This window comes from Pipistrellus kuhlii, unplaced genomic scaffold, assembly GCF_014108245.1.
Source record: "Pipistrellus kuhlii isolate mPipKuh1 unplaced genomic scaffold, mPipKuh1.p scaffold_m20_p_1, whole genome shotgun sequence".
Classification (NCBI taxonomy): Eukaryota; Metazoa; Chordata; class Mammalia; order Chiroptera; family Vespertilionidae; genus Pipistrellus; species Pipistrellus kuhlii.
In genome coordinates, this window is record NW_023425404.1 from 77869213 (window position 1) to 77890644 (window position 21432).

At 38.4% G+C, this 21432-nt stretch overlaps 2 protein-coding genes across 10 annotated transcripts in view; one reads left to right on the forward strand and one right to left on the reverse strand.

Annotated features, from left to right (window-relative positions):
* The window catches only part of NUDT5 (nudix hydrolase 5), a 46504-nt gene extending 34265 nt beyond the window's left edge, over nt 1-12239 (forward strand). For 5 of the 7 annotated variants that reach the window (XM_036452894.2, XM_036452879.2, XM_036452886.2 and 2 more), the window contains exons 4-10: nt 2272-2321; nt 4439-4546; nt 5840-5935; nt 6523-6624; nt 8601-8609; nt 8743-8796; nt 11474-12239. In XM_036452894.2, coding sequence (XP_036308787.1) covers nt 2272-2321; nt 4439-4546; nt 5840-5935; nt 6523-6624; nt 8601-8609; nt 8743-8796; nt 11474-11583 — 529 coding nt within the window. In that variant the 3' untranslated portion in view covers nt 11584-12239. Of the gene's footprint in view, nt 1-2271; nt 2322-4438; nt 4547-5839; nt 5936-6522; nt 6625-8600; nt 8691-8742; nt 8797-11473 lie in introns of all 7 variants that reach the window. The other 2 variants (XM_045585778.1, XM_045585781.1) reach the window with 2 other exon arrangements.
* The window catches only part of SEC61A2 (SEC61 translocon subunit alpha 2), a 29328-nt gene continuing 19857 nt past the window's right edge, over nt 11962-21432 (reverse strand). For 2 of the 3 annotated variants that reach the window (XM_036452834.2, XM_045585751.1), the window contains 6 exons: nt 20594-20747; nt 19472-19632; nt 18529-18726; nt 15857-16048; nt 15323-15399; nt 11962-13001 (listed from right to left, as the gene is read on the reverse strand). In XM_036452834.2, coding sequence (XP_036308727.1) covers nt 12815-13001; nt 15323-15399; nt 15857-16048; nt 18529-18726; nt 19472-19632; nt 20594-20747 — 969 coding nt within the window. In that variant the 3' untranslated portion in view covers nt 11962-12814. Of the gene's footprint in view, nt 13002-13414; nt 14050-15322; nt 15400-15856; nt 16049-18528; nt 18727-19471; nt 19633-20593; nt 20748-21432 lie in introns of those variants that run through there. The other variant, XM_045585744.1, reaches the window with a different exon arrangement.

Sequence of the window (21432 nt, forward strand, 5' to 3'; positions counted from 1 at the left end):
CTATTTGCAATCAGTTTTATGCCTAAAGATGTTCACCAAAACTAAAAAAAAAAAAAAAAAAAAATTGATAGCAACCTAAACTTTGTAAATATAAGGGAATAATTATTTTAGTGTATTCATTTTGTAAAATCCATGCATCCATCCACAAGGCAGATTATGAAGACAACCCAGCAATATGAAAAAAAAATTAGTAACTTGCTAACAAAGTAGAAAATTATATATATGCTTTTTAAACTCTGTCAAATGATATGTAAGAAAAAACTAGAGTCCTGGCCAGTGCGGCTCAGTGATTGAACCAGGAGGTCACGGTTAAGGATTCCCGGTCAAGCCATATGCCTGGGTTGCAGGCTCAATGTTCACTTCCAGTCTTCCTCACATAGGCCTTCCTCGTGGCCTCCAAAGAGGTCTTCCTGAAGCAGTGGCATTTCATTTTTCATTAGAAGAATGGAGTTCTGTACTTTGCAGTAGGCCACAATTTATAAATTTATAAAATGTTTTATATGTTACCTGATACAGAAGCATGTACATGAGGAAAAATCGCAGCGAGAGAATCCTTTGTTTCACTGTGTGACTCATGGAAGAGGCTGTGAAATTAATTTTAGAAGTATAAAAGGATGCTGGCATTTGCCCTCTTGTGGCCTTCCTATCTCTTGTGTTGGTTGACTAAAGAGAGGAAAACAAAACAGGATTTCCTATAACAAAGACTAAAAAATGAAATAACTTTCATTAGAATCAAAATTCTAAAGTTACAAGAGGTTAACGAGATAACATGCTCTTAATTCTCTAGCTTTGTAAATGAGAAAACTCTCAAGGAGGTTGTGGCTATGGGTTAGCTGGTAGGTAATTAGAGACTAAGATTTTCTTACTCAGCCCAATGTACACATCTTAGAGTCCCTTTAAGACAATAAGAGTCTTCATGGGGCATTCTTGTTCTATTGTTTGTTATAAATGCACTTGTTTTATTGCTTATAATTGATGGCTTATTACTGCTTATTTATCTCATCTTAACCACTATAATGATGCTACTCTTTTTCCCTTATTCCTAGTGTATTTGGGATGGGACCCTCAGTGCTTTTCCCAGCACTGTCTTCTTCAGTCCTTAGGACTAATCTTAAGAGGCAGCAGAGAGAGCTATACCAAAAGGTGTTATGTCTCTTGCAATCTGTGTTACTGACATCAGAATTGCTTATGGTTGGCTTCTTGCTACTAACAGGAATGTTGGGCAGCTGTGAGTTGTCATAGTCATCTTTGATTTTCATAGGTTCATTTTAACGTTTTTGCCCTGTAAAATGTGGATACAACATTGAAAGATCTAGTTTACAGAAAGTTGTGTGTTTTTAACTAGATTAAGTATCTGAATTTTTTTCAAAATATAAGTGTGGCATGACCACACCTCAAACCAGACACAAAGTATGAGGCTTGCTCCAAGTAACAAATCTTATGCTCACTGTTACTGTAATGAGACGTTGACGCCTTTCTTATCCCAGTTCCCAGAGCCACGTCAGGTGTCTCCTTCACTCCCCTCTCTTACCACTGCTTTTTCTTATTTAAGGAATGAGAGTGAAGGGAGAATTTTTCTCATATGCCCTTCCCCCTATAAACAACATGATTGTTCCAATAACTGGATTTTCAGTACAATGTTCTTCTGAAACAAATAGCTAATTAGGAAGGAAGTCTTAAACAGCAGCAAGAACCTTCTGTTACCTCATTTTCCTCTAGGGATATTTTCCTCTTAGATAAGATGTCACACACATATAATAGAGCACTCTCCTAAATTTAAGGATTCCTCAGTTAATAAATAGAAAGGTCTTGCTTTCCTAAATTGTGTATTTTAGGTTGCAGATTTTAAAATCTAAATTGTATAAATATCCAACTCGTTCTCATTATGCAGAGTACCCTTTTTTCATGGGGGCTTATTGTGCACACACACACTGCTTAACAGCTTCGAAAGCCATTGTCACCAACCGTGCTGCTCCCTGTAGATTTATGATACAAACTAAAGTATTTTGAGTATTGACTTGAAAGGCAGCTCAAGTGACAGCACCCAGAGAGCTAAATGTTCCATAGCAGGTTTTCTTTGGTCCTTCTCAAAAGCTGTAAGACAGCACAATTGGCTTTTTAAAACAATACATATCTGTACTGCTTGGTCTTGTCGACCATGTGTACATTTGCATGCTCTGCATTTGTAAAGTACTTGCTGTACACACAAAACCTAAGAGTATTCTCCTCTTTGGCATTAATGATTTTGTTTTTTCTTCTTTGCCTAAATAGAACTTGGGAAACTGTGAAACGAACAACCAAGAAAGGACAGTCAGCTGATGGTATGAGTGCAAACCTATTATAACTCTTCCTAAGAGAAGTTACCACACATTATTGTAGTAGGCAAGGTGCAGGAGGGTTGTGTTTTGCTTTGGTTTGTCACCAAGATCTCAGGGCAGAATGATCTTCAATTATGATCTTTTATCTTTAAATTTAATATTTGTTTTTGTAATACTGTGTAACTAAGTAGGGCTTTCTTTATAAATAACTTCTGGCTCCTGTTATCTAAGCTCCACACAGTGTTTTTGAGGGAAAGATGTACACTAATATTTATAGCCAGACACAAATCAATAGAATTTGAAGCAACATACTGTGTCTAGATCTGATATGACTCAGAAATCCTTTGTATTCTGTTCAAAGGATCTAGGTGAGAGCCTTAATTTTGGAAAACTTATTTGCACTACTTCCCACTCTCATCCATGTGGTTTATAGCTGATTAGAGGCCCGGTGCATGAATTCGTGCACCAGAGGGGTTCTTCAGCCTGGCCTGTGGGGTCGGGCCAAAACTGGCTCTCCAACAACCCCCAAGGGGTCCTGGATTACAAGAGTGTGCGGGCCAGACCGAGGGACCCCACCTGTGCACGATAGAGGCTGGGGAGGGATGCTGGAGCTTGGCCAGTTGGGAAGGGACCCCTGGAGGACTCCAGGGAATGTCCAGCCATCTCACTCAGTCCCAATCGCCCAGACTCCAGCAGCAAGCTAACCTACTGGTTGGAGCATCTGCCCCTGTTGGTCAGTGCATATCGTAGCAACTGGTCAACTGCCCCCTGGTGGTCAGTGCACATCATAGCGACCTGTTGAGTGGCCTTAGCATATCATTAGCATATTATGCTTTGATTGATTGAACAGTTAGCCAGACACATAGCATATTAGGTTTTTATTATATAGGATAAGGAAATGGGATTAAGAAACAATTATTCATTCAGTTTACCCTCCCAAGAATGAATGGTTTGACTGCCAAGGTCCCAGAAACAATCCTGAAATTCACCTCTGGTCTAGGGCCGTGGTCGGCAAACTGCAGCTCGCAAGCCACATGCAGCTCTTTGGCCCCTTGAGTGTGGCTCTTCCACAAAATACCATGGCCGGGGCAAGTCTATTTTAAAGAAGTGGCGTTAGAAGAAGGTTAAGTTTAAAAAATTTGGCTCTCAAAAGAAATTTCAATCGTTGTACTATTGATATTTGGCTCTGTTGACTAATGAGTTTCCCGACCATTGGTCTGCGGTTTTTCCCAAACTTTTGACATATGTGTACTCCTTCTATAATTTTCGTAATGCTGAGTACCCCTCGTACTCATGAGAACGTAGAATTAGGTGCAGCTAAGCACGGTGCAGTGCATATCCCCACCAAACTCCAGTGCAACACGTACCCCCACCAAACTCTTCCCGTACCCCTGGGGGTACGCGTACCACACTTTGGGAAACACTGGTCTAGGGGAATTTAGAAAATACATCTTTCTTTTTCCCTTTTATTTTTCCATTCTGTTCCTGTTTTTTATTGGAAGCAAACAGTACTTGCATGGTGCTGTCTTCCCAGCTGGGAAGGTGTTGGCGGGGGTGGGAGGGTACTTCTGGGCAGTTTGTGTTTTCTAGGACCCAGTGGGTTTTTGTTTTTGTTGTAAGACCAGGTAATTCACTTGATCTATAAACAACATGGAAGTGTGAGTGCTTGTTCTTTAACTACTTTTTTTAAAATCCTCACCCAAGGATATGGTTTTCATTAACTCTAGAGAGAGAGGAAGGGAAAGGGAAAGAGAAATATCAGTGTGAGCGAGAAACTTGATCAATTGCCTCACACACCTGCCTGACCGCAGCTTAACCCACAACCTGGGTATCTGCCCTGACCAGGAATCAAACCTGTGACCCTTCAGTGGATGGACCAACACTCTAACCACCTAACACACCAGCCAGGGATACTCTATAATTAATTTCTAAGTGAGAATAACTTCCAAGTTCACTGCCAGTACTGTAGCTTTTAACTCCCTGTTGCTAGTGGCTACAGTAAGGTAGATTTCTGATGCAGCATTTCTTAAAATATGGGATTTTAGTTAGATTGCTGTAAACAGATTGCTATAAACAGACTGACCTTTCATTAGAGACTTCGTCTTATTTCCTGGTGACAGGTGTGGTGATTATCCCAGTACTGCAAAGAACTCTTCACTATGAATGTGTCATTCTGGTGAAACAGTTCCGTCCACCCATGGGCAGCTACTGCCTGGAATTCCCTGCAGGTGAGTCTACACACAGGGAACAGAACTGCTTCTTGGGACTGGTCGGGCAGAGCCTGAGTACTGCAGAGTTTAGACATTTAAACCTTTGTATCTGTCCCTGGGCTTCTAAGTTCAGTAAAACCATTTCTGTAGTGCAGCACCTCCAGCCACACACTCCTGGTGCAGTAACCCATCGAGGTGACAGAAAGGCGGTGTCACAGCTCACCTTCCCAAGCCACCTTCCCTCCTTTCCCACATTCTTTCTAGCTCTTTGAGTAATTGCTTTTTGCTAATTAGTCAATTTACTTCATCTTCTATCACTAGCAATCTGCCTCTGACAAGCAATGTATAGTAATAACTAGGCCAGACTCCAAAAACGATGAATGGAAAAGATATCTTGGCCTTCCCGGATGTATGTAGACCAAATAAATTGTTTTCATTTCCACTAAAATATCTTTTCAGTTGCACAGTAAGTTAAGCTATCTAGAACTTATGCAGTGTATTATTATAGGATTTAATTGGTTTGTTCCATCAGAAGAGATTAGATCTCATTTATCATTCGTGGTTTAAGTTTTATATTTTTAAACACCATCCCATTCTGTAATTAACTTTATTTTCTCTCTCATTTACTTACCATTTCACTAAGGAATAGCCTATATTTCACCTTTCTTTTTGCAATTTTTATTCCTTTCAGGAAAATGACTCAGAGTTGCTACTGCCCTCCTCCCACTTGACCTCTCGCCACTTACTTCTCACAGTGACCACAGTGAAGTCCACCAGCCTTCGCTTCTGTCCTTTCTGTTCTTCTTCCTCAGAAGTGATCTTCATCTTGGCGTTTCACTGCAGGGTCTCCACATTATTCTGTGAGGGAGGAAAGTGGGATAGGTGACAACTGTCCCCATCTAACATGAGAGGAAACTGAGTTAATAGGCTTCCTGTGCTGTAGACACATAGCTAGGTCCAAAACCTGGACCAGTCAGCACCACCAAGCCACTTGTCCTCACAGTCGATGCTGCCAATGTTCTTATTAGTTATGCTGCCTATTAGTTAGTGCTGAGATGCTTGGAAAACAATCTAGGTCTAAGTAAGAGAATAGATGGGGACTGTCAGAACCAACTTAATCTGCCCAGGGTTTCATGCTTTTGTCCTTTTTTTTTTTTTTCCTATAAAAGTTCCAAACCTCAGCTTTATCTGTAAGACCACTTTTCACAATCCTCTGATTCTTCTCACGTAGCTCAGCAGCAGCTGTGTTAGGAGAGGATCAAAGAAAAGTGGACTTCCGCCTCCCACCTCACAAATGATTTGGACTTCCAGGTCTCATAGATGATAACGAAAGCCCCGAAGCAGCTGCTCTGCGGGAGCTGGAAGAAGAAACTGGCTATAAAGGTGATGTTGCTGAATGTTCTCCAGGTTTGTATTGCTTTCCAGGGGTGCACTTGGGACAGTAGATTCTTCTGTGTATAAAAGGATTGATTGATTGGGTGTTCTTTATGGGAAGAATTCAGATAAATTTTATTTCAGCTAATTCACTGAAGAGAAATCATAATTAGATTTGGGCACGTAAACTTCCCATCTCCTCCAAATGAGAGGAAGTGTGAACAGAAAGGACCTGAAACTGGAGAAGAATTAGGAAATTGTGTTGCCTTCCAGAGTTTCTCACATCTGAGCTTTTTTATATTCATACCTTATGCACATGCCATGCTCCTTTGGAGATTTTTTTCTTGATGTAGTAAAAGGATTTACATGTCAGTAGGACCATCTAACCCCTCAGACTTACTTACCAAATGTTACGCAGGAACTCTGGGGAAAACATGAATACTGACTACTTCTATGCTCTACAGCCCTACAGCATATACTGACTAGAATTAAACTAGTTTTCATGTATAAATTCTGTGTTAAAGGAATTATGAGACCAGTCTTCTTCCAAAGACATTTAAGTCATGAAACATGACATCTGACTGATGTCTGTAAAAATGACCTGCTGCTTCTCTCCATAGCTGTATGTATGGATCCAGGTTTGTCAAACTGTACCACACACATCGTGACAGTAACTATTAATGGAGATGAGGCTGAAAATGTAAGACCCAAGCCAAATCCAGGTAAGTGAGCTACATTGAAGGTAGATGAACTCCATTAAATATCATTTAACTTCTAAGTTACTACAATAGATTGATTTTTGATTGGTCAAAAGAATAATTGTCTTTTGCAGAAGCTTCATGAGTATTCCTGGCTATTTTCATAATCTTGTGTATTTTAGCATTATTCTTTTACCTATTTTTATGATTTCTTAAAATGTTAAATTACACATTTCCATATTTTCTGTATGAAGCTAAATAGTAAACACTGAAGATCATCAAAATCACTGATTTATATCTTCATATTTATAGGAATGGCATAAGTAATTATTACAGAACAGCAGCTTAACTCTTAGAAAAGCTTTCAGTAAATTCTTTGCTCTCTATTTCTTTGCAAGTTTGGAATTAGAAGCTTTAATGCCTCAGTTCCTCACCACCCCCTCAAACAAGGTGATCATACATACATCATAAGAAATCCTGTATGAGAGTGATGCCTTCCATTTCCCATCCTTTAGTTGTTCCTAAATGCTTTGGCATCCCATTGTGGCTTATTTTAAATGCTTGATTTTTTAAAGTAGCAAATTGATGTGGCAGTAACACTCGTAGGTATATACCTAATTATACTCCTAGAAATTGAAAGCAGGGGTTCAAACAGATACCTTGTACACCAATGTTCATACAGCATCTCAGAATACCCTAAAGGTAGAAGCAACCCAAGCAACCCATTAACAGATGGATAACAAAATGTGGTATATTCAAGTAATGGAATAAAATTCAGCCGTAAGAGACCGATACATGCTATGACTTGGATAAACCTTAGAAACATTTTGCTAAGTGAAAGAAGCCAGACTCAGAAGGAAAAATAATGTGTGACTGCACTAATAGGAGATACCTGGAGTTAGTGCATTCATAGAGACAGAAAACAGAGGTATAGGGATGGGGAAGTTAGTGTTCAGTGGGTAACAGGTTTCCATTTGGGATGATGAAAAAGTTCTTGAGATAGTCCTAATGTTTGCACAACAATGTAAACCTATTTAATACTACTGAATTATAACTTTAAAAATGGTGAACATGATAAATTTTGTGACCCAGGCTTCTATTATATTCTTACTAGAGGACCAGTGCATGAATTTGTGCATCACTGGGGTCTCTTGGCCTGGCCTGCAGGATTGGGCCAAAACTGGCTCTCCAACATCCCAAGGGGTCTCGGATTGCAAGAGGGAGCAAGCCAGGCCGAGGGAACCCCACCTGTGCATGATAGAGCCTGGGGAGGGATGCCTGGAGGACTCCAGGGCATGTCCAGCCCATCTTGCTCAGTCCTGATCAGCTGGACTCCAGCAGCCAGCTCACCTACTGATCAGAGCATCTGCCCGTTGGTGGTCAGTGCACGTCATAGCAAGCAGTTGAGAGGCCGTAGCATATTATGCTTTGATTGGTTGAATGGCCAACCAGACACTTCGAATGTTAGGCTTTTATTATATAGGATAGCCTTTTTATTTTCAAAGACCAGTATGTTCTGAGTTAGCACTCATGCAGACTGTGTAGATACTGAAGTGAGGTTAAGAAAAGATGGAAGGCCCTGGCTGGTGTGCTCAGTGGTTAGAGTGTCAGTCCAAGCACTTAGGTGGCAGGTTCCATCCCCAGCCCGTTTGGGGCACATGCAGGAGGCAACCTATCGATGTGTCTCACACATCATTGTTTTTCTCTTTCTCTCCCTCCTTTTCACTCTCTAAAGATTAATGGTAAAAATATCCTCAGGTGAGGATTAACAACAAAAAAGGTGAAGTGGTATGGGTGAAGTTTCCAGCATCTTAAGCAATTAAAAAATGTTCCCCTTCCTCCCTCCCTCCCTTTCAAGTTGACAGGTAGCCACCCTCTGCCTCACCTTTCATTTTGTCCAAGGACTGCTACTCTCAGATTCTATTTGTCTTGCACAAAAACCTTCCAATGTTTTACCACTCCAGGCCTTGCTAAAATTTTCTCCTTCTGTTTATTTTCAGGAGATGGAGGTATGTTATTCAACTCGCAGTGGCTGACAATGTATATGGCTTAATGTAGTGGTAATGGCTACAGGCATTTGTGTTGTTCTGGTAGGCTCTCCCGTTCTTTAGTTTTGTTTTCACTTGTGGTTTGTTTGTTTAGAATTTGTGGAAGTAATTTCCTTACCAAAGAATGACCTGATGAAGAGACTTGAAGGTAAGCTTTCCTGAGATTATTACCAAACTTTCTCTGGTTTCCTCCTCCCCATCCCCAGCAAAGGGGAACTAAGGAGAATTGTGTCTTTATATTCTTCCTCCTTAAAGTCAAATACCTAGAAACTGTTGTAAAGCTGCAGTTGGCCAATAATACTTTTCCTTTCTGGTGGCATAGAATTTGAAAATAGAGCAAAACATCCCATGTCAATGAAAGCTTTCACCTGAGCTTTCGGCCGGGGGCTTTTTTTCTCCTATAGAAGAGTCAACATTATATTCCCACTAGTTAGCCCAAACTATTCTACACCTTAAATCTTTAACCCATGACAATGCAGAGGCGTAATTAGATATCACTTAGCTGATTCTCAAATATGCTAGTTATTAGATGGTTCTTTGTGCAGGTATAAGTTAAAGAATTGAATAATATTCCTTCTATAAATATTGATATCTACTGTATGCCAAGTGCAATGTGCTGATATAATGAACCATACAAACTAGCTGTGTGACCCTTAGTAAATTATTGGTCATATAGTTAGCAATTTATTGTGAAATTCCTGGCCAGCTTACCTGTTAGGGATTTTTTTTTAAATAAAATAAAAAATAAGGTTATGTGGACAGATGTTCTTTGATAGAAGTACATCAGGATACACTGCACTGAAGACATGAGAGGCCTTTTAAGAAGCTCTCTGCACAGGCTGAGCGGGTTGCCTGTTCACTTACCTAATTTCTGTTTCAAAAACTAATTCAAAGCCCTGTTTCACCTGAAGCTTTGAGAACAGGCTCTTTCTACCTCCCTTAGGTACCAATGGCTTATAATTTTATTTCTAATGTCTGTTGCTTATTTAAAAAGTAAAGTGGGTCTTTCAAAAACTGCGGTGATTTCAGATTCCCAGAAAGTTTCCATTCCTACTTTGCCATTTTAAAAATTAAACCTAAGGTAAAAGCCACCTTTAAATTCAAAGTCAAAATTATAAATACTTGTACTGAAGACTCAATAATTTATTAGGTATTTCCTCAGATAAAGCCATGGCCATCAATTATAAGCAGGATTTAACTTTGAGTCTGACAAATCTGATTGGGTTTGAGGCTCAAACATTTATTAGTTATGACTTTGAACAAGTTTCATATTCTCTCTGAGCTTCTCTCATGTATAGACTAGATAGCCCCTAGTCAGTCTGCGGAGACATGAATAAATGGGATAATGTTGACAAACAGTGCTTAAATGTTATATGCTTTTTATTTTTTTATATCAGCAAATTTTATCTTTTAATTCCTTCTTCCTTCCACCTAAGTTAACTTCCCTTCTGGCCTTAGAAAAGGGGGAAATATGAAGCGAGACAGGGAGGAAGGGAGGAAGGTAGAAAGGGTTATAGAGAAGGGGGAGGGGTAAAAGAACCAGTTCTTCTAGCTTTACTAGAATCAAAAGATAGTAATCAAATCATTTATTCATCACATTTGAAAAGTAGGAAGGTTCTTGAATTTAGCTTGCTACAAGGAATAAGCTTTCAACACTTAGCAAGCACCTGCATGCAGAGGAGGAGGACATAACCCTGCCTCTAAGAATTAAAGTGTCTCAGCGTGTCCCTAAACAAGTGGCTAGGAAAACAAAACAAATTTGAAGTCTGATAACCTCCATTAAAGTTCTTTGTAATAAGTCTGAGATCTCACTTTTTTTTTTAAATATATTTTATTGAATTTTTACAGAGAGGAAGGGAGAGGGATAGAGAGTTAGAAACATTGATCAGCTGCCTCCTACACACTCCCTACTGGAGATGTGCCTGCAATCAAGGTACATGCCCTTGACCGGAATCAAACCTGGGATCTTTCAGTCCACAGGCCAATGCTCTATCTATTGAGCCAAATCAGTTAGGGCTCTGAGATATTTTTTATAGAATTCTAATCCTACCATGCACACAGTTAACATGTATGTGCAAAATTATCCCCTAGCAGCAGGAAAGATGAATGAGTCTTCAATAAATGAGTATTCATCACTATACAGCTTCATATTAGCAGAGTCCAATAGTGAGCTATAAATGAAAAAGTGAATCTATAAAGCTTTGCTATTTTAACACACAAAATCATCATCTCTGATATGCTCTTCTATCTTTATTCTTTTTTGCTCATCCCAAGCTGAAACGTAACCCTGCTTTTATAGAGGCCCATTGCACAAAATTTGTGCACAGGTGGGGTCCCTAAGCCTGGCTGGTGATCAGGGCCTATGGGGGCCATCTTGCCCAGTGCTGATCAGGGCCTGCCACCTGCCACCTGCCACCTGAGGCGTGGGACCCCTCAGGAGGCTGGCTGTGGGAGCACACTGACCACCAAGAGGCAGCTCCTGTATTTTGTCTGCCCGCTGGTAGAACTTGTTCCAGTTGTTTGGTCATCATGGTCACTTAGGCATATGTGTGTGTGTGTGTGTGTGTGTGTGTGTGTGTGTGTGTGTATGTATATATGAATATATGTATATACACACACACACACACACACACACACACACACACACACACACACAGTTCCACTAGAGTAAGATCCTTGAAGGCAGAAAATGTCTTGTTCACTTTTACCTGCATCTAGCATAGGGACTGGTGTATAGTAATTGCCCAGTAAATATTGACTGAATGACAAGGGGTATTATCTTCTATTAACATCATTGTCTGACTTATATTCTTTGCTTCCTGTAGCACTGGTAACTGAAGAACATCTGACAGTGGATGCTAGGGTCTATTCCTATGCTCTGGCGCTGAAACATGCAAATACAAAGCCATTTGAAGTGCCCTTCCTGAAATTTTGAAGCCTGAGGAGAGTAGCCATGTTTTTGTTTTATAAATAAGGCCATAAGGTCTCCTTCACTAAGACTTTGTATTCAGCTAAATTTAATGGAAATTTGAAATTACCTTTTTAATAAAATAAAAAATATGCTTGTGGTGGTATGGAATTATAATTATAGGTAAGCTATAGTCTTCATTTAAATGCTAAATGCAAATATGTTTAATCCATTTTCTTTAACTTAAGCTGTTATCTAACCTAATCCAAGAAATTTATTAGGTATTCCTAATAAACTCAAGGGGTTAGAAGAGACCTGAATTCTATATTAGGTCAACATTTTACCTCTTGCAATAGGCATCTCAGGATAGATTTTGTATGAATACAATGAATTTACACGAAGCACTTAATTTCAGATTTTTTTTTATTTTTCCAACACAACTGAAACAGTTGTATTAAATAAAAGTTTATTGTCTACTGTTTACACTCATGTTGCTGCTACAAAGTACAACAACGTACACAGATTCCTAGCATGAATTACTCATTGTTCACCCCCACTGAACTACAGACACTGCTTGAGAATTACGTCTCTAGGGATTAAAAAAAAGAAAAACACAACTGGGGCATAGTATCTTGAAAGATCTTTCTCAAGTGACTTGGGATCCAAAGGCATAGCCAATACAGTAAAAACAGCACCAACCGTGCTGTCACTGGGAAGGAAGAAGAATGGAAAACATGAATAGTAATTACAAGCAGTTTTTCTAATGACAGAAGCTTGACTTGGCCCATCTGGGCTAAGTGGCTGCTTTGAGAAGGGACAAAGGGAAGGGATGAAGAGGGAGGGCTGGAACATGGATGCTACACAAAAAGTATAAAAATTATATCTAAAATATAGATAAGCCCAAAATACTGGAAAGTGGCAATTTAAACTATATTTTAAACAAGTGGGGGAAATGCTGAGTGTTTTGAATGTGTGCAAAACTGATCCACATTACCTCACCGTCAAAACAACACGGCAAGGCAGGTACATTGGTTTCCAGCATCACAGGCAACACTACATGTACATGTTCTAAGGAGTAATGTAAACTTCAGTTTTAAGGCAGCTGGTACTAATGCTGCACACAGACTTAAGCTTGGTGCCCATTTCAAAAATGGGACAGTTAGCACTTAAAAAAAAAGGGGGGGGGGGTGGAGTCAGCATTATTTGACAAAAACAATGTGTCAAAATGTTTTCCCTTCACACAAAAATATTGAAACATTTAGAAAAACAAAGCACCCATCCCACCTACTTCAGCCTGTTCCTTAACAAATATTTCAAAATATTGATAAATAATAGTGACTGCAAGCAGAATTCCAGTGCCAGAGCCAATGGCCCCTAAGAAGTCGGCCAACACTGACAGGGCGCCAATACACAAACCGCCGAATGCAGCTGCGGTGGGGATATACCTGGAAGACAAAACCAAGTCAGGCAGCAGAGGGGACTGAAAAGGGGCAACAAAAGCAGTAATATGCATGTAGAAGTGTGATTAATCTAACAGAAGTCTGCAGTACTGGTGGGCTATCCATAGTGGTTACATGTTGATGAAAACTGACGAAGGGAATGACTTGCTCCCTGATTTTGAAAAGCCAGTTAACAGCCACGAAAGGCATAAAGATTTTGATCAGATCAGAATCCTCAACTAGATTTAAGTATTAAAATGTTTAATATTTTAAAATGGGTAACCTTTAGCTCCTTCTAAATGAACAGTGAATTTTAAAATGATTTCTAAATGACATATTTATGTGACAAGATTTGGATAATCTTCTAACAGTAACTGGGCCATGGCTGCATGTTATAACCACCTGGAGAACTTAAAAATAATGGGATTGTATTTAAAATACTCTCCAGAAAGAAAAAGAAAAAAGATTAGGGTAAAATGACAAAATAATAACTATTAAAGCTAGATATACATGGGTACATGGCAGATTCATTATACTATTCTCTGCAGTCTATGTTCTCAATAAATAAAATTCAAATATAAATACTAGTGCCTGTTCAAATAATTATGGAACAATTGGATATCCACATGCAAAAGAATTTGAATGCCTATCTCACACCAAACAAAACTTAGTTCAAAGTAGATCACAGACTGAAATCTAAGCTGAGACTCCTAAGAGAAATCTTCATGACCTTCCTTGGGTTAGGCAATGGTGGTTTCTTACATACAACAGCAGCACAAAGCATCCAAGACAAAACAGATACAGTGAACTTCATCAGAATTAAAAACTTGTTCTTCAAAGGTTACCATTAAGAAAGTGAAAGGGCAACCCAAAGAATGACAAAATATTTGTAAATAATATACCTAACAAGAGACATCCAAATGTTCTTTAAATAATCTTACAACTCAGTAATAAAACAAAAAACAATGAGCAAAATAGCTTTGGCTGGTTTGCTCAGTGGTTAGAGCATCAGCCCAAAGGTTCATGGATTTGATTCCCAGTCAAGGGCATATACCTCAGACTTTGGTTTGACGCCCAACCCAGGTGGGGGCGCCTTTAGGAAGCAAGCAATCCATGTGTGTGTCTCCCATCAAGCTCTTGGATCTCTCTCACCCTCCTCTCTCCCTTCCACTCAAAAATCAATGGGAAAAATATCCTTGGGTGAGGATTAACAAAAAACTAATTAAAATGAGCAAAATATTTGAACAGACATTTTTCCAAAGACAATACACAAATGGCTGATGAGCACATGAAAAAATACTCAACATCATTTCTCATCAAGGAAAAGCAAAAACCACAATGAGATATCGTTTCATACCCAGTAGGTGGCTATATACTAATCAAAAAGCAAAAACTAGTGCTGGAGAGGATGTGTGGCAACTGGAACCTTCACACATATATAGCCCCTCTGTAAGGCAGTTCCTCAACATGTGAAACAATTACTGTATGACTCAACAATTCCATTCCTAGAGAAATGAAAACATACTTCCACACACACTTTCTATAAGTATGGTCATAACGGCATTATTCATAATGGCCAAAAAGTGGAAACAACCCAAATACCTATCAACTAGTGAATGGATAAATGTTATCCACACAATGGAACATTCACAGATAATGGATGAACTTTGAAAACACTATGCTAAGTAAAAAAAAAAGCTACTCACAAAAAATTATATGATTCCTTATATATGAAATGTTCAGAATAGGCACATCTACAGAGACAGAGGGTAAAAAGTTTCCTTGGTCGAGGGGGCGAGAAGGGTTGGAATGGGAAATAACTAATGGGTACAAGGTTTCTTTCTGAGTGGTGAAAATGTTTTTAAAATTAGAATATAATGATTACACACACTGAATATACTGTTTTTAAAAAATTAAGAACACTAAACCATATACTTCAAATGAGTGAATTACACAGTATGTGAATTATACCAATAAAGCTGTTACCAAAAACTGGGACCCACCCACTCCAGACCAAAGAAATCAACATTCCTGAAGATGGGATGTTAGTAGTTTTTAAAAGCTCCCAGGTGATTTTCTGTACAGCCAGCCAATAATGAGAACCTCCCATCTGTATCTTAACACTTGGCTGAGCTGTGAAGAGGAACATAATTCCAATTAAATGAGAACAATTAACTTTTATGTTAAATTTTGGTCCTTCTGTGTGAAGTAGAAATGCTGAAAATACGAATTTAAACAAAGAACATTTGGCAAGAAACGAAAGACTGAAAAACTGAGTATATGTTGCCTGCCCCCACCCTGCAAAAAATGAAATCAAATGACCTTACCTATTAAGCTCATGGACCATAGACGTATCTCTGTGGCCCCTCATTACCATCTGCTGTTCTTTAAGCTGTTTAGCAACCTGTCAAGAAAAACACAACTTTTAAAATCAAACCAGCATTACACTGTTCACTATCACTCGGTTCTGTGTGAAGTGCTTTTTATACACTAATAAGGTAACAAGAACCCCGAAGTAGGCACTGGCATATCATTCCTATTAAATCTAAGGACACTGAGGCTACAATACTGCACAACCACAGTACCCATAAACTAAGCCAGTGTTCTCAATCATTTTTCTCTATCACCCCTCAAGAAAAATTAATACTAAGAAATAATATTTTGTCAGGTAGGGTTGAGCTTTGGAGAGTCACAAACCATTGTAAAGTCTATGTTTCAGCTATTAGGAACCAATTTTAACCCTATAGGGAGGTCATATTACCTCATTATTAAAGTATGAATTAAAGTTTAATTTACAAAAATATGATTTGACATCTAAAATTTATAAATTATTTTTATTTTGAAATAAAGCAAATACTTACATCTTTGGCTGAGGAACCAGACACCTCTATCCACGTCTTGGAAAAGAATGCACATGATCCCAGCATAAAGATGATATAAACAACTACATGGACAGGATCCTCAAATATGGCACCCATAGACTCAGGAGGAGAAAGATAATAACAAAGGCCTCCCACTGGGTAAGAGCGAGCAGGTCCTCCCCCACTCACATCCTACAGAACAAGAAGGAAAATAACAAATAGCCAACCTAACTTATCAAGCATACATTTTTATAACTTTTCAAACTCCTCAAAAATTATGACAATGGTTTAAGCTCAAAGCACCTACAGCTAATGGCTATAAATAAGGATTTGCTTTTATATCTAATATCTTTATTCCTTCAAAATTATATAGTGAGCATCTCTTACATAAAGATGTAGATATATTAATAACAAAAGAGTGATTTAAGAAAAATATATATAAAATAGAAATAAGACTACATTTATAGTCAATCTCTTTTTTTCCCCCTGGTTAATTCTAAGGATATTTTTCCATTAATTTTTTTTTTTTAAAGCGAGTGGAAGGGATGGGGAGAGACAGAGAGAAACATCTATGAGAGAAAGAAATTGAGCCTCCAACCAAGGCACACACCCCTTACCAGAATCGAACTTGGGACCCTTCAGTCCTCAGGCCAACACTCTATCCAGTGAGCCAAACCAACTAGGGATATAGTCAATCTCTTATTACATTTAGAATTTAAAATTTTCTAAACTATATAAAAGTATGCAATGAAGGCCTGGGGAATGACAGGAGCAGAGAGGAGTAGGGTCATTGAGGAAAACAAGAAGGGTACAGCTGTAATACTTCCAACAAAAGAGAATAAAAACATAAAAAGAGCCGAAACCGGTTTGGCTCAGTGGTAGAGCGTCGGTCTGCAGACTGAAAGATCCCAGGTTCGATTCCGGTCAGGGGCATGTACGTTGGTTGCGAGCACATTCCCAGTAGGGGATATGCAGGAGGCAGCTGGTCGATGTTTCTCTCTCATCGACGTTTCTAGCTCTCTATCTCTCGCCCTTCCTCTCTGTAAAAAATCAATAAAATTAAAAAAAAAAAAAAACATAAAAAGAGTATGCAATACATTAAAACCCTTTCTTAAACATGGTTCTTTCATTTCAAAGAATTCTATTAAGAATGTAATCAAGCTGAGACCGTTTGGCTCAGTGGATAGAGCATTGGCCTGCGGACTGAAAGGTCCCAAGTTCGATTCCAGTCAAGGGCATGTACCATGGTTGCGGCCACATCCCCAGTAGGGGGTGTGCAAGAGGCAGCTGATCGATGATTCTCTCTCATTGATGTTTCTAACTCTTCTCTTCCTCTCTGTAAAAACTCAATAAAATATATATATTTTTTAAAAGAATGTAATCAATTGAAATATTGACAGAAGTCTAATAACTCACTGCCTAAACATTATTTGTTTGTATGAGTCTTGATAAGTATATACAATGGGATTTTTAGCAACACAAATATTTAAGAAATAACAGAAATGGGACCCGCATGTATTTGCTCTTATTAAATAAAACATTTGGGATACAGGATGTGAGAAAGAAGTTTTTGGTTGCAAAGATTAATTTATCTTGATTCTTCAACTTATACTTCCAAATGATTCTTTTACTGTGCCCCTAGAATTAATATTACCAAATCAAAAGCATTGTTTATAGACAAATTCAATAATTCTCTCATTTTAACAAAATCTTACTCAAGGTCACAACATATTTTATACAACCATTCAATCCACTTATTACTTTGAAATTTTTATAGTAATAATTATAGCTGGCTATTAGTTAATCAAATTTCTGTTAAATGAATGGAAAAGGAACATTATAAATAGAGCAAATCCTATTTCTTCCAACTAACATTCAAAAACCACTATCTTACCCTGTTCAATTTCTTTTTAAAATTACCTTCAGTAAAAACAAAGATATGTCAGTTACTATAACTTATAATGTAAAAGATAGCATATTAAGATGCACAATACATTAAGCACCATACTTCAGTATAATGACTAAAAATAATATTCTTTAGTGCAATATAAATTCTAGAATTACATACTCTGCAAAAGAATAAAGGATCTTAGTATTTTTTACTTTTATAGTTTTAAAGGAGAGAAAAATACTCCTTGGTCGGGTGATAGAATTTAAACCAATCAGATTTCAATCCAATCCCACATAACACTTCGATAACAATGTAGGTGAACTGCTTTAGAAGAAACTCTGATACCAAGCCCAAATAAAAGGAAGTTAGAATTTACTGGATTCTATTTCTAGCATCTGTTCTCTCTTCAGTTTAGTAATTACATGCCTGTCTCCTGCCCAGTTAATCACAAACCAATTTAGTGCCATGCAGGCTATGAAAACCAGGGAGAAACAGAAAAGGTTGACTTCTGTATTCCATATATTATCAACAAATAGCTTCTTTTAAAAAACATTCCAGACAATAGTGGAATGAGATTATAAATCAGAGAATCATGAGAACCATGTGATTTTAGCTTAAAAGATCATTCAAAAGAGATGCAAAAATGCTTCCTACTTAAGTGACTCTAAAAATGTTACAGCAACTACTTCGATTATGGCTCATGTCTTTCAGTTTAAAAATATAACTATGAAATGCAAATTACAATAAACGGAAACACTTGAATAAATAATAAAATACTCACTGCCCACTGTCCTAGTAAATTAACTAGAAAGTTTCCACTGAATCGAACAGACAGCATCTGGGAAATAACATAGAGGTTTGACACCAAGGCTGACTGAAGAATGATGGGGATGTTCGAGGTGTAGAAGAGCTTGATGGGGTAGCTGCTGTACTGTCCTCGATACCGAGCCGACTTGATGGGCAAATCAACACGAAATCCCTACGAAGTGAAAATTCAGAATAAGAGGAACTATACATCCTATATAATCCTATATAATAAAAGCATAATGGGCAAATTCTCCCCTCAAGTGGGAGTTCAACCGGGAGTTTGATGCTCACTACAACGTGTGCTGACGACCAGGGGTCAGCGGGGGCAGCAATGCGTCACCGGCAGCCCCAATGGGCCCCAACAAGAGAGGGACAGCAGTGGATGATGGAGCAAATGAGCAGGTGGCGGCAGGCCAAGGTGAGTGCAAGCAGGGCCCAACCTCCCCGCCAATTGCCTCACAGACAGCGACCAGTGGAGGCGAAGCGGGACTGCACCTGGCTCCCAGGTGCTGAGGGAGTCGGGCAGGAGCCCAACTGCCCTGCAGATCACCCTGAAGAGAGCGAGCGGTGCTCTGATTGCCGGCCAGGCCTAAGGATCACACACTGGTGCACAAATTTTGTGCACCTGGCCTCTAGTATATAAAGAATACAGAAAGCCAAAACAGAAACAGGAGGGAGTATGAAAAGATAATGCTATAAAACTTAACCCTTCCACACAGAGGCATGCAAACAGAAATCCCTTTCTATTTCATTTTCATTGTACTTTTTGTTATTTACACCTCCGTTGCAAAGGAATTATTTGCTTGACTAGATTTTGAAACACTGAGTTATTAGAAACAAACATTTCAAATAGCATTCTCTTTAACAGCAAAATAAAAACCCACATCCCACTTACTTTAGAAAGAAAGTATACTTACTTGAAAATATATAACAACAGCAAACACAAAAACAGTAGCAATGAGGTTCATGAGATTGGGTAAGTTCTGGCGGTAGAAAGCCTCCCTTAAAGCTCGGACTTTGTCGGTCCTGGTGGCCAGTAAATGAAAGAGAGCTATGACTGCACCCTCAAACTCGGTACCTGATAAACCAAGAGAAAAATTAACTAACTGTAGAAGATCATTCAAAGTTATCCCAAAGGTCAAAACAAATAACCTTGGAACTCTAGTACACAGCAAAAAATATGAGTGAAAATAATTCATCAGCATTTATAACATAGCCATATGTGGAGCTTCTAAAATATTTTGATCATTGAGGCAAAATGTATGTTTTTAGCATAAATATGAAGTTTCTCAAGAGAAGTTTCTTGATGGAAACAACCAAAGTAGAGTAAGCCAAAAAACTATTTCATTCATAATGCTTTGCTTCTTTAGTTTCAAGAAGGGCAGAGAGTGCTGCGGGTAAGGGGGGGAATGGCAGCAGCAAAGCAGAGTAGAGGTCAGATTCAAAAGATATATGTTACTCTACCAAGCTTGCCTTTAAGTTCGTTTTACCATGAACATTAATAAACCATTGTTGCTATTTTAAGGCTCGGATCAGCTTAGATGTTAACCCTTACAAATCTAGCATGGCATTTTGAGAGAAGTGAAAATAGGTAAAAGGAAAGAGTAGAAATATTTCAAAATTTAGGTGCGAATACCAAGCCAAGTAGAATAGCAGCAAAAGTATTAGTGCTCCCTGATGATACAAAGAATATAACAGATTTTTTCATCTCAAAAATCTTAATCCACTACCTTTTGATCCCCCTTGCAATGCTGAAATTGGTCAAATTCATGAGTTCTGCAGCAATAGCTTAAGCAAATAAAAATGTTCAAATGCTTGGGACCACTGAAATTTTGAATAAGCAGAGGCTAAAATGTAGATATTCTTTGTGAAGTAATATTTCAGACTCCACAAATCTCTGCTAATAATTTTGAATAATTAGCATCAATTGTCCACTGGAACAGTAAGCCCAGATATCTACAGGCATGTACTGCTCATTACGTGTTACTTTTCAACACACATCCAGCAACACTCATGCAGTCGCAGTCACTGTGCTGTACCTCTGCCAGTGTTAATAGTAGTGGGACTAAAGGCCTTCCAGACAATGGTTTCACAGATGTTGGTGGCAATAAAGAGGGAAATACCAGACCCCAGGCCGTAACCCTTCTGTAGCAGCTCATCTAACAGCAGCACAATCAAACCAGCAACAAACAACTGTGGGAAAAGAAATGCAAGTAAGCGGAAGCAAGGAAAAAATCAAAAAAGGGGAAGACAAGCGCCAGTGACTACTTTCAAAGTATGGGCATGTCTAACATTCAAACCTAATGGTTACAATATCACTATTGTGACTCTACAGCTTTCAACCCCCTGTGGTTTAATCAGAAGCTAGTCCTGAAAATCAGATGATTAGAAACATTGCTATATTATATAGCAGCCATTTCAATTTTTAAAATAGATGTTACCATTGGAACAGTTTCCCTTACAATAAGGGAAATAAGACTTATTGAAAAGCACACTATAAAACAAAAATGTTCACCATTGTAGAATTTATGACAAGAAACTGAGTATATCCCAGATATCTCCAAGCAAGTTAAAGGCCAAATGAACTATGATATAACAAGATGCAATTGCACACTGCCATGAAAGGAAAACTGTATGAACTATGTTCATACATTTTTTAAATATTATATATAATATTATATATATATTGTGTACTTATTATATATCTATGGAATAAGTAAAAAGGTGAAGCACAAATTAATACATACACAGATTTATAACAATGTAAAAATGCATTCTATACATATAGTGACAAAGATTGAATGTAAATTTCAAGACAGTTAAGAGTTCACAGGTTCCTAAGTTCGTAACTTTTTTTAAAAAATGAAAGCATGCTAAC